General features: G+C 53.8%; 1 protein-coding gene across 1 annotated transcript in view; it reads left to right on the top strand.

The window, feature by feature from the left end:
- The window catches only part of LOC117443256 (thrombospondin type-1 domain-containing protein 7A-like), a gene marked incomplete at its 3' end in the record, with an annotated part of 121,893 nt that extends 108,413 nt beyond the window's left edge, over positions 1-13,480 (top strand). The window contains exons 9-18 of the mRNA XM_034079221.2: positions 159-274; positions 2,846-2,978; positions 3,091-3,194; positions 4,233-4,427; positions 4,777-5,043; positions 5,415-5,593; positions 5,889-5,894; positions 6,061-6,194; positions 6,468-6,621; positions 13,385-13,480. Coding sequence (XP_033935112.1) covers positions 159-274; positions 2,846-2,978; positions 3,091-3,194; positions 4,233-4,427; positions 4,777-5,043; positions 5,415-5,593; positions 5,889-5,894; positions 6,061-6,194; positions 6,468-6,621; positions 13,385-13,480 — 1,384 coding nt within the window. The remainder of the gene's footprint in view (positions 1-158; positions 275-2,845; positions 2,979-3,090; positions 3,195-4,232; positions 4,428-4,776; positions 5,044-5,414; positions 5,594-5,888; positions 5,895-6,060; positions 6,195-6,467; positions 6,622-13,384) is intronic.
- Between the last annotated feature and the right edge of the window lie 4 nt (positions 13,481-13,484).

Below are 13,484 nucleotides of genomic sequence, written 5' to 3'. Positions count from 1 at the left end.
TGTGATATGTACTTTGTATATACTGTTTAAGTGAAGCGTCTTTGAGGATTAGGAAAAGCGCTGTAGAAATCCCATGTGTTATCATTATTATTCCACGACCATCTCCTTCATTAGATCTTTACGGTGCTTTAATCTGAGCATGTGATGATGCGTTCCAGGTGCCCGGAGAGTCTGCGCCCCGACACCGTGAGACCCTGCCTGCTGCCCTGCAGGAGAGACTGCATCGTGACGCCGTACAGCGACTGGAGCGCCTGCCCTGCCACCTGCCGGACCGGTGAGTGGCTCCAGAGGGGGAGAAGTACTCACACCTGGTACTACAGTAACCGTAGAAGTACTCAGACCTGGTACTACAGTAACCGTAGAAGTACTCACACCTGGTACTACAGCAACAGTAGAAGTACTCAGACCTGGTACTACAGTAACAGTAGAAGTACTCAGACCTGGTACTACAGTAGAAGTAGAAGTACTCAGACCTGGTACTACAGTAACAGTAGAAGTACTCAGACCTGGTACTACAGTAGACGTAGAAGTACTCAGACCTGGTACTACAGCAACAGTAGAAGTACTCAGACCTGGTACTACAGTAACAGTAGAAGTACTCAGACCTGGTACTACAGCAACAGTAGAAGTACTCAGACCTGGTACTACAGTAACAGTAGAAGTACTCAGACCTGGTACTACAGTAACAGTAGAAGTACTCAGACCTGGTACTACAGTAACAGTATAAGTACTCAGACCTGGTACTACAGTAACAGTAGAAGTACTCAGACCTGGTACTACAGTAGAAGCAGAAGTACTCAGACCTGGTACTACAGTAACAGTAGAAGTACTCAGATCTGGTACTACAGTAACAGTAGAAGTACTCAGACCTGGTACTACAGTAACAGTAGAAGTACTCAGACCTGGTACTACAGTAGAAGTAGAAGTACTCAGACCTGGTACTACAGTAACAGTAGAAGTACTCAGACCTGGTACTACAGTAGAAGTACTCAGACCTGGTACTACAGTAACAGTAGAAGTACTCATATCTGGTACTACAGTAAAAGTAGAAGTACTCAGACCTGGTACTACAGTAAAAGTAGAAGTACTCAGACCTGGTACTACAGCAACAGTAGAAGTACTCAGACCTGGTACTACAGTAACAGTAGAAGTACTCAGACCTGGTACTACAGTAACAGTAGAAGTACTCAGATCTGGTACTACAGTAAAAGTAGAAGTACTCAGACCTGGTACTACAGTAACAGTAGAAGTACTCAGACCTGGTACTACAGTAACCGTAGAAGTACTCAGACCTGGTACTACAGTAACAGTAGAAGTACTCAGACCTGGTACTACAGTAACCGTAGAAGTACTCAGACCTGGTACTACAGTAACAGTAGAAGTACTCAGACCTGGTACTACAGTAACAGTAGAAGTACTCAGACCTGGTACTACAGTAACAGTAGAAGTACTCAGACCTGGTACTACAGTAGAAGTAGAAGTACTCAGACCTGGTACTACAGTAACAGTAGAAGTACTCAGACCTGGTACTACAGTAACAGTAGAAGTACTCAGACCTGGTACTACAGTAGAAGTAGAAGTACTCAGACCTGGTACTACAGTAACAGTAGAAGTACTCAGACCTGGTACTACAGTAGAAGTAGAAGTACTCAGACCTGGTACTACAGTAACAGTAGAAGTACTCAGATCTTGTAGTAAAAATAGAAGTACTCAGATAACTAAAGGTATTAAATACATGTAGTGGAGCAGAAGTTAAGAGTAGCAGAACATGGAAATACTCAATTAGCTGTACCTCTGGTAGCTGCAGCTCTTTGTTGGCGTCAGTTCACACACCCCCCCCCACACACACCCCCCCCCCCCACATACACGCACATCCCCCCCCACACACACACACGCACGCCCCCCCCACACATCCCCCACACACCCCCCACACACACACGCACCCCCCCACACACACACGCACACCCACACGCACGCCACCCCCCCCCCACACACACCACGCCCCCCCCCCCCCCCCCCACCCCCACCCCCACACACCCCCCCCCCCCCACACCACACACACCCCCCCCCCACCACACACACACACACACCCCCCCCCCCACACACACACCCCTACACACACCCACACGCACACACACCCCCCCCCCCACACACACAGTGAGCCTGCTTCTCGCGTAATGAGCCAGTCGTCCCTTCTCAGCAGAGCCACGATGAAAGAGGAACTCTGAGCTCTGTGATTGGATTCTGGAAATGCAGCATTTTAGAAAAGGAATATTTAGGGAGTGTCCGAGGGGAGGGGGCGAGCGTCGTCGCTTTGAGATGGAAGATCCTTCTCACCCAACGATATCTCAGGTGCTATTAAAGAGAGACGTCGGGTGGACATAAACACGGGCGGTGCATCCTGATGGTGTCGGCTCAAAGCTTAAAGCGTGTTCACCTGGCTCTCGTCCCTGAGCTCTGCTGTGCGCACACTGTGCACGTCCTGCACCCCCCCTCACTCACTGCGTCCTCTCGTGTCTCTCTCAGAGTCAGTGTGTCTCTCTCTTCTGAAGGACGCCATTGTTCACGTCTTCGTAACTCAGTGAAACACCAACGCATGGACACCAAGCACAGCGTCCTGCACCACGAGTGGTTCGTGGTCGCTTAGCAATGACCGGCTAAAGACACACACTTCTGATCGTGAGGTCTCGTGCCTCTCCACCAATGGCTGCGGTCCAAACACACCTGCTGCTAATGCTGATGCTGAGTCGTTCACACGTGGCCCCAGTAGCCAGCTCCTCATCAGCACTCAGGTGAACTGGAGACCTGATGTCTGGACCGCTGTAATGTGTGTGTCTTTGCTCAGGAGGAAACACCAAGAAGAAGCAGTTCAGGAAGCGCATTGTGATCCAGACTCCGGCCAACGGGGGGCAGGACTGTCCGGAGGTCCTGAGCCAGGAGAGGGAGTGTGAGGCTCCGTCAGTGTGTCAGGGATACAGGTACTGACTCTGCAGGCATGCTACATCCCGTCCTACAGGAAGTGATGTCTGCTCGTTAGCAGAACACCTGAAGCTTTGTATTTAGTGTGACCGCAGTTCAACTCTTCTGCAGATGGAAAATCCACAAGTGGCGTCGCTGTCAGCTGGTGCCCTGGTCCGTCCGGCAGGACAGCGTTGGGGCTCTGGAGACATGTGGACCGGGTCTACAGATCAGAGGTGAGGACACAGGGGACACACGGGGACACACGGGGACACACACACAGACACACACGGCGACACACACAGACACACACACACACGGGGACACACAGGGACACACACATGGGGACACACACAGGGACACACAGGGGACACATGGAGACACACACGGGGACACACAGGGACACACACATGGGGACACACACAGACACACACACACACATGGGGACACACAGGGACACACACACATGGGGACACACACACATGGGGACACACACAGACACACACACATGGGGACACACACAGACACACACACACACACACACATGGGGACACACAGGGACACACACACACATGGGGACACACAGGGACACACACATGGGGACACACACAGGGACACACGGGGACACACGGAGACACACACACACGGGGACACACAGGGACACACACATGGGGACACACACAGGGACACACGGGGACACATGGAGACACACACGGGGACACACAGGGACACACACATGGGGACACACACAGACACACACACACACATGGGGACACACACAGACACACACACATGGGGACACACACACATGGGGACACACACAGACACACACACATGGGGACACACACAGACACACACAGGGACACACGGAGACACACACGGACAGGAAGTGAGGATCAGTGTGTAGGACTCCTTCCTGCAGCTCCTCCTCCTCTCCTCCTCCTCCTCCTCCTCCTCCTCCTCCTCCTCCTCCTCCTCCTCCTCCTCCTCCTCTCCTCTCCTCTCCTCCCCCCCCTCCTCCTCCTCTCCTCCTCCTCCTCCTCCTCCTCCTCTCCTCTCCTCTCCTCTCCTCCCCCTCCTCCTCCTCCTCCTCCTCCTCCTCCTCCTCTCCTCTCCTCTCCTCCCCCCCCTCCTCCTCCTCCTCCTCCTCCTCCTCCTCCTCCTCCTCTCCTCTCCTCTCCTCTCCTCCCCCTCCTCCTCCTCCTCCTCCTCCTCCTCCTCCTCCTCCTCCTCCTCCTCCTCCTCTAACCCCTGGTGAATCTGTGTTGCTGCAGCCGTGTCGTGCAGGAAGCAGGACGGCGGCCAGGCGGACGTGGAGGCGTGTCTTCAGTTCTCCAGCTCCATGCCGCCCCTCACTCAGCTCTGCCAGCTTCCCTGTGAGGAAACCTGTCAGCTCAGCCTCTGGTCCAAGTTCTCCTCCTGCAGCGTGGACTGCGTGGGGGTCCGGACCCGCAAGAGGACGCTGGTCGGTGAGTGACATCTCGCCGGGAACAGCTGGAGAGAAAGAGCGGAAAGAGGACTTTACTCATGTCTTTACTTAGTGCTACAGTTAGACATGTATACAGTAAGGCAGGCAGTCAGACTGTCCAGAGAGAAGATGCAACATAAGATGAAGCTTAGAGTAAAGCAGATGTCTGATCAGCAGGTACAGGACTGTGTATACACATGTAAGCATAGGAATAGAGAGAGATAACTGTATGAATGTAACAGGATGCGTACCGTGTGTAGAACAAGACAGTGACAGCCAGGTTTCGTGCAGAGGGCATAATGTGGGCGGGGCATTTTAAATCTCTTACGCGTCCCCCTCATTCCCTGCAGGCAAGAGCAAGAAGCGCGACCAGTGTAAGAACAACCAGGTGTTCCCTCTCAGCGAGACGCAGTACTGCCCCTGCAACAAGTACAACGCCCAGCCGGTGGGCAACTGGTCCGACTGTGTGCTGCCGGACGGGGGGCGGCTGGAGGGCTCTCTGGGCATGAAGGTGCAGGGAGACATCAAGGAGTGTGGGCAGGGGTACAGGTTCCAGGCCATGGTGTGCTACGACCAGGACAACCGCATCGTGGAGACGTCGCGCTGCAACAGCCACGGTGAGACCTACATATCGTATTCAGCTAGAAGCTCGTGTCCGTAGTGGCCAAACGGTGGAACTGCAACTTCCTGTGAGTGCGTGACATCATTGGGTCCGTCTGGGAATCGCCCAACATTACAGCAGATAACGGTCGATACCTCTGGATGTGACGGCCACCGTTTCCACACCAAACATGAGCTCCTTTCAGATCTCAGGGACGCCTTCGAGGAAAGCTAACGTCCTCGTGTCGAGGGACTCTGGTGTTTCAGAACAAGACATCCAGAGATGCTGGAAGTCTGTAGAGTCTCTCTCCTCGTCTTAGATACCACAGTGGTGATGATGATGATGATGGTGATGATGATGATGATGAATGTGTTGTTGTGTCTGCAGGCTACATCGAGGAGGCGTGCATCATCCCGTGTCCGTCAGACTGCAAACTGAGCGAATGGTCCAACTGGTCTCGCTGCAGTAAGTCGTGCGGCAGCGGAGTGAAGGTCCGGTCCAAGTGGCTCCGAGAGAAGCCGTACAACGGGGGGAGACCCTGCCCCAAGCTGGACCACGTCAACCAGGTAAAGAGGGGGGGGGGGGGGCTGGATGTGGCTCAATACGTTTCCCGGGTTAATTGGATTTTGTTAAAAGTTGCGCCGTTTTAGAAGGAAATATATAAAAATAAAAATATGTAATTAAACACATTCAATGTAAGATGTGCACTAAAATATATTACAACAATAAATATGTAAAAATTAGTATATTATGATAAATAGTAGCGTTTTAATGTTAATATGTTACTTGAGTATAATAATCTGAATTAATTATCTATTTATTTTGTATTTCTCTTCATTCGTGAATGGATGCCGTCCACAGGCTCAGGTAAGAACCCTTCTCATTATGTTATCACTTTTTGTGTCTTTGATTTCTTGCCTTTTTTATGTATATATTTGTGTATTTTTTTCGTGTGTTTTCTATATATATTCTTTACATGATTTTTGCGAGTTTGTTTCTGTGGTTTCTTCATGCGTTTCTCTCCGTGCTCCAGGTGTACGAGGTGGTGCCGTGCCTCAGTGACTGCGGGCAGTACGTCTGGATGTCTGAGCCGTGGAGCGTCTGGAAGGTCAGCAGCGTGGACCTGAAGGAGAACTGTGGGGAGGGGGTGCAGACCCGCAAGGTCAGGTAAGAGGGACCCGGAAGGAACACGGATGATAAAGCAACGCACTGGGACTTTCTCAACTATTCTATTTAATACACTTTTTAATTTATACTATAATTGTTTTAATGATACTTGTTATTCATATTATTTTGTATTATTATCCTGTTGTTTTTATTATTGTTTTTTTTTATATTTTCTAAATTGTTGTTATTATAATTGTTATTATTATTATCAATACAACTCTTATGTATGTATGTCATACTTAGTCATCACTCTGATCACACCCCGGTGTGCAGGTGCATGCTGAACACCATCGACGGGCCCTCGGAGCAGGTGGAGGACTACCTCTGCGACCCGGAGGAGATGCCCCTCGGAGCGAGGAACAGCCGACTGCCCTGCCCCGAGGACTGTGTGCTCTCGGACTGGGGGGGCTGGACCCCCTGTCCCCTGGTACGTATGCACCACATGTAGTCCTCTGTCAGGGCTGTGTTCTGCGTGCAGCGAGAGGACAGACCAGAACAGTCAGGGAACACAATGTCACATGACAGCATGTCAAATTGAATACTGTAAAGTAAGATGAAATGAAACACTGGTTATTGCAGTGATAACTATTCAGAGATTCTATGTGTGTGCATATTTGAAACACACGCTATCCGACCTACGGCCTGTTTATACTCATTGAGGTAAGTGTTTAAGCTTGGATGGGCAAGTGTCAGTTGGGGGCAGATCACGTGCTCACTCACTGTGTCACACAACGACACACGACAACACACTCGTCTACGACACACGACGACACACGACGACACACGACGACACACGACGACACACGACGACACACTCGTCTACGACACACGACGACACACGACGACACACGACAACACACTCGTCTACGACACACGACGACACACGACGACACACGACAACACACTCGTCTACGACACACGACGACACACGACGACACACGACAACACACTCGTCTACGACACACGACAACACACGACAACACACGACAACACACTACAACACACGACAACACACGACAACACACGACAACACACTACAACACACTACAACACACTACAACACACTACAACACACGACAACACACGACAACACACGACAACACACGACAACACACTACAACACACGACGACACACGACGACACACGACGACACATGACGACGACACACGACGACACACGACAACACATGACGACGACACACGACGACACACGACGACACACGACGACACACGACGACACACCGACGACGACACACGACGACGACACACGACGACGACACACGACGACACACGACGACGACACATGACGACACACGACGACACACGACGACACACGACGACGACACATGACGACGACACACGGCGACACACGACGACACACGACAACACACGACGACACACGACGACACACGACGACACACGACGACACACGACGACACACGACGACACACGACGACGACACATGACGACGACACACGGCGACACACGACGACACACGACAACACACGACGACGACACACGACGACACACGACAACACATGACGACGACACACGACGACACACGACGACACACGACGACACACGACGACACACGACGACGACACACGACGACGACACACGACGACGACACACGACGACACACGACGACGACACATGACGACACACGACGACACACGACGACGACACATGACGACGACACACGACGACACACGACGACACACGACAACACATGACGACGACACACGACGACACACGACGACACACGACGACACACGACGACACACGACGACGACACACGACGACACACGACGACACACGACGACGACACACGACACACACGACACACGACACACACGACGACACATGACGACGACACACGGCGACACACGACGACACACGACAACACACGACGACACACGACACACGACGACACACGACGACACACGACGACACACACGACACACACGACGACACACGACAACACACTCCGACACACGACGACACACGACAACACACGACGACGACACATGACGACGACACACGCGACACACGACGACACACGACAACACACGACGACGACATGACGACGACACACGGCGACACACGACACAACACACGACGACGACACACGACGACGACACATGACGACGACACACGGCGACACACGACGACACATGACGACGACACACGGCGACACACGACGACACACGACAACACACGACGACGACACATGACGACGACACACGGCGACACACGACGACACACGACAACACACGACGACACACGACGACACACGACGACGACACATGACGACGACACACGACGACACACGACAACACACGACGACACACGACGACACACGACGACACACGACGACACATGACGACGACACACGACGACACACGACAACACACGACGACACACGACGACACACGACGACACACGACGACGACACATGACGACGACACACGACGACACACGACAACACACGACGACACACGACGACACACGACGACACACACGACACACGACGACACACGACGACACATGACGACACACGACGACAACACACGACGACGACACACGACGACGACACACGACGACGACACATGACGACGACACATGACGACGACACATGACGACGACACACGGCGACACACACGACACACGACAACACAACGACCACACGACGACAACACACGACGACGACACACGACGACGACACATGACGACACACGACACACGACGACACACGACGACGACACATGACGACGACACATGACGACGACACACGGCGACACACGACAACACACGACAACACACGACAACACACGACAACACACGACAACACACGACAACACACGACAACACACGACAACACACGACAACACACGACGACGACACATGACGACGACACACGGCGACACACGACGACACACGACAACACACGACGACACATGACGACGACACATGACGACGACACACGGCGACACACGACACACGACAACACACGACGACGACACATGACGACGACACACGCCGACACACGACGACACACGACAACACACGACGACGACACATGACGACGACACACGGCGACACACGACGACACACGACGACGACACATGACGACGACACACACACACACACACACACACACACACGACGACACATGACGACGACACACGACCACACGACAACACACTACAACACACGACAACACACGACAACACACGACAACACACGACAACACACGACAACACACGACAACACACGACAACACACGACAACACACGACAACACACGACAACACACGACAACACACGACAACACACGACGACACACGACGACGACACATGACGACGACACACGACGACACACGACAACACACACGACGACACACGACAACACACGACAACACACGACAACACACGACAACACCGACGACACACGACACACCACGACAACGACGACACATGACGACACACGACGACAACACATGACGACGACACATGACGACGACACACCGACACACGACGACACACGACAACACACGACGACACACGACGACAACACACACGACGACACACGACGACACACGACGACACATGACGACACATGACGACGACACATGACGACGACACATGACGACGACACACGGCGACACACGACAACACACGACAACACACGACAACACACTACAACACACGACAACACATGACGACACATGACGACAACACACGACGACGACACATGACGACGACACATGGCGACGACACATGACGACGACACACGACGACGACACATGATGACGACGACACATGACGACGACACATGACGACGACACATGACGACGACACATGACGACGACACCGACGACGACACACGACGACACATGATGACGACGACACATGACGACGACACATGACGACGACATGACGACGACACACGACGACACACGACGACGACACACGACGACGACGACGACACACGACGACACACGGCGACGACACACGAAGACACATGACGACGACACATGACGACGACACACGACGACACATGATGACGACGACACATGACGACGACACATGACGACGACACATGACGACGACACACGACGACACACGACGACACACGACGACGACACATGACGACGACACATGACGACGACACATGACGACGACACACGACGACACACGACGACGACACACGACGACGACGACGACACACGACACACGGCGACGACACACGAAGACACATGACGACGACACACGACGACACGACGACGACACATGACGACGACACATGACGACGACACATGACGACGACACACGACGACACATGATGACGACGACACATGACGACACACGACGACACACGACAACACACGACGACACACGACAACACATGACGACGACACATGACGACGACACACGACGACAACACGACACACACGACACGACACATGACGACGACACACGACACACACGACACACACACGACACACACGACACACGACACACGACACACGACGACGACACATGACGACGACACACGACGACACACACAACACACCGACACACGACGACACACGACGACACACACGACGACGACACATGACGACGACACACGACGACACACGACAACACACGACGACACACGACGACACACGACACACGACGACACACGACGACACACGACGACACATGACGACACACGACGACAACACACGACGACGACACACGACGACGACACACGACGACACACGACGACACATGACGACGACACATGACGACGACACATGACGACGACACACGGCGACACACGACGACACACGACAACACACGACGACACACGACGACAACACACGACGACGACACACGACGACGACACATGACGACACACGACGACACACGACGACACACGACGACGACACATGACGACGACACATGACGACGACACACGGCGACACACGACGACACACGACAACACACGACGACACACGACGACACACGACGACGACACATGACGACGACACACGGCGACACACGACGACACACGACAACACACGACGACGACACATGACGACGACACACGGCGACACACGACGACACACGACAACACATGACGACGACACATGACGACGACACACGGCGACACACGACAACACACGACGACGACACACGACGACGACACATGACGACGACACACGGCGACACACGACGACACACGACAACACACGACGACGACACATGACGACGACACACGGCGACACACGACGACACAACGACGACACATGACGACGACACACGGCGACACACGACGACACACGACAACACACGACGACGACACATGACGACGACACACGGCGACACACGACGACACACGACAACACACGACGACACACGACAACACATGACGACGACACATGACGACGACACACGGCGACACACGACGACACACGACGACGACACATGACGACGACACACGACGACACACGACAACACACGACGACACACGACGACACACGACGACGACACATGACGAACACACGACGACACACGACAACACACGACGACACACGACACACGACGACACACGACGACGACACATGACGACACACGACGACACACGACACACACGACGACACACGACACACGACGACACACGACGACACATGACGACACACGACCAACACACGACCAACACACGACGACGACACACGACGACACACGACGACACATGACGACGACACATGACGACGACACATGACGACGACACACGGCGACACACGACGACACACGACAACACACGACGACACACGACGACAACACACGACGACGACACACGACGACGACACACGACGACACATGACGACACATGACGACGACACATGACGACGACACATGACGACAACACACGACAACACACGACAACACACGACAACACACGACAACACACTACAACACACGACAACACACGACAACACACGACAACACACGACAACACACGACGACGACACACGACGACGACACATGACGACGACACATGGCGACGACACATGACGACGACACACGACGACACATGATGACGACGACACATGACGACGACACATGACGACGACACATGACGACGACACACGACGACGACACACGACGACACATGATGACGACGACACATGACGACGACACATGACGACACACGACGACGACACACGACGACGACGACGACACACGACGACACACGGCGACGACACACGAAGACACATGACGACGACACATGACGACGACACACGACGACACATGATGACGACGACACATGACGACGACACATGACGACGACACATGACGACGACACACGACGACGACACACGACGACACATGATGACGACGACACATGACGACGACACATGACGACGACACATGACGACGACACACGACGACACACGACGACGACACACGACGACGACGACGACACACGACGACACACGGCGACGACACACGAAGACACATGACGACGACACACGACGACACACGACGACGACACATGACGACGACACATGACGACGACACATGACGACGACACATGACGACGACACACGACGACACATGATGACGACGACACATGACGACGACACATGACGACGACACATGACGACGACACATGACGACGACACACGACGACGACACATGACGACGACACATGACGACGACACACGACGACACACGACGACGACACACGACGACGACACACGACGACGACACATGACGACGACACATGACGACGACACACGACGACACATGATGACGACGACACATGACGACGACACATGACGACGACACATGACGACGACACATGACGACGACACACGACGACACACGACGACGACACACGACGACGACACACGACGACACACGGCGACGACACACGAAGACACACGACGACACACGACGACACACGACGACACATGACGACGACACATGACGACGACACACGACGACACACGACGACACACGACGACACACGACGACACACGACAACACGACAACACGACAACACGACAACACAGTTGATTTGATCAGGGTTGGTCCCGCTGAGTGCTGTGAAGTGAGTGTGCTCACAAGAAGCCTGTGGCTAACCTCAGCTGAAGACATCTGAAGTGCTGCTCACTGATGTCCTCTCTGCCCTCAGCCCTGTGGGGGGAACAGCTCCAGAGAGAGGACGGCGCCCCCCCTCCGTCAGCCCGGAGACGGGAAGACGTGTCCTCCGTCAGAGGAGACGGAGATCTGCA

This window comes from Pseudochaenichthys georgianus, unplaced genomic scaffold (genome assembly GCF_902827115.2).
Source record: "Pseudochaenichthys georgianus unplaced genomic scaffold, fPseGeo1.2 scaffold_568_arrow_ctg1, whole genome shotgun sequence".
Classification (NCBI taxonomy): domain Eukaryota; kingdom Metazoa; phylum Chordata; class Actinopteri; order Perciformes; family Channichthyidae; genus Pseudochaenichthys; species Pseudochaenichthys georgianus.
Note: the sequence above shows the minus strand (reverse complement) of the source record. Positions and strands in the feature narration are given on the sequence as shown.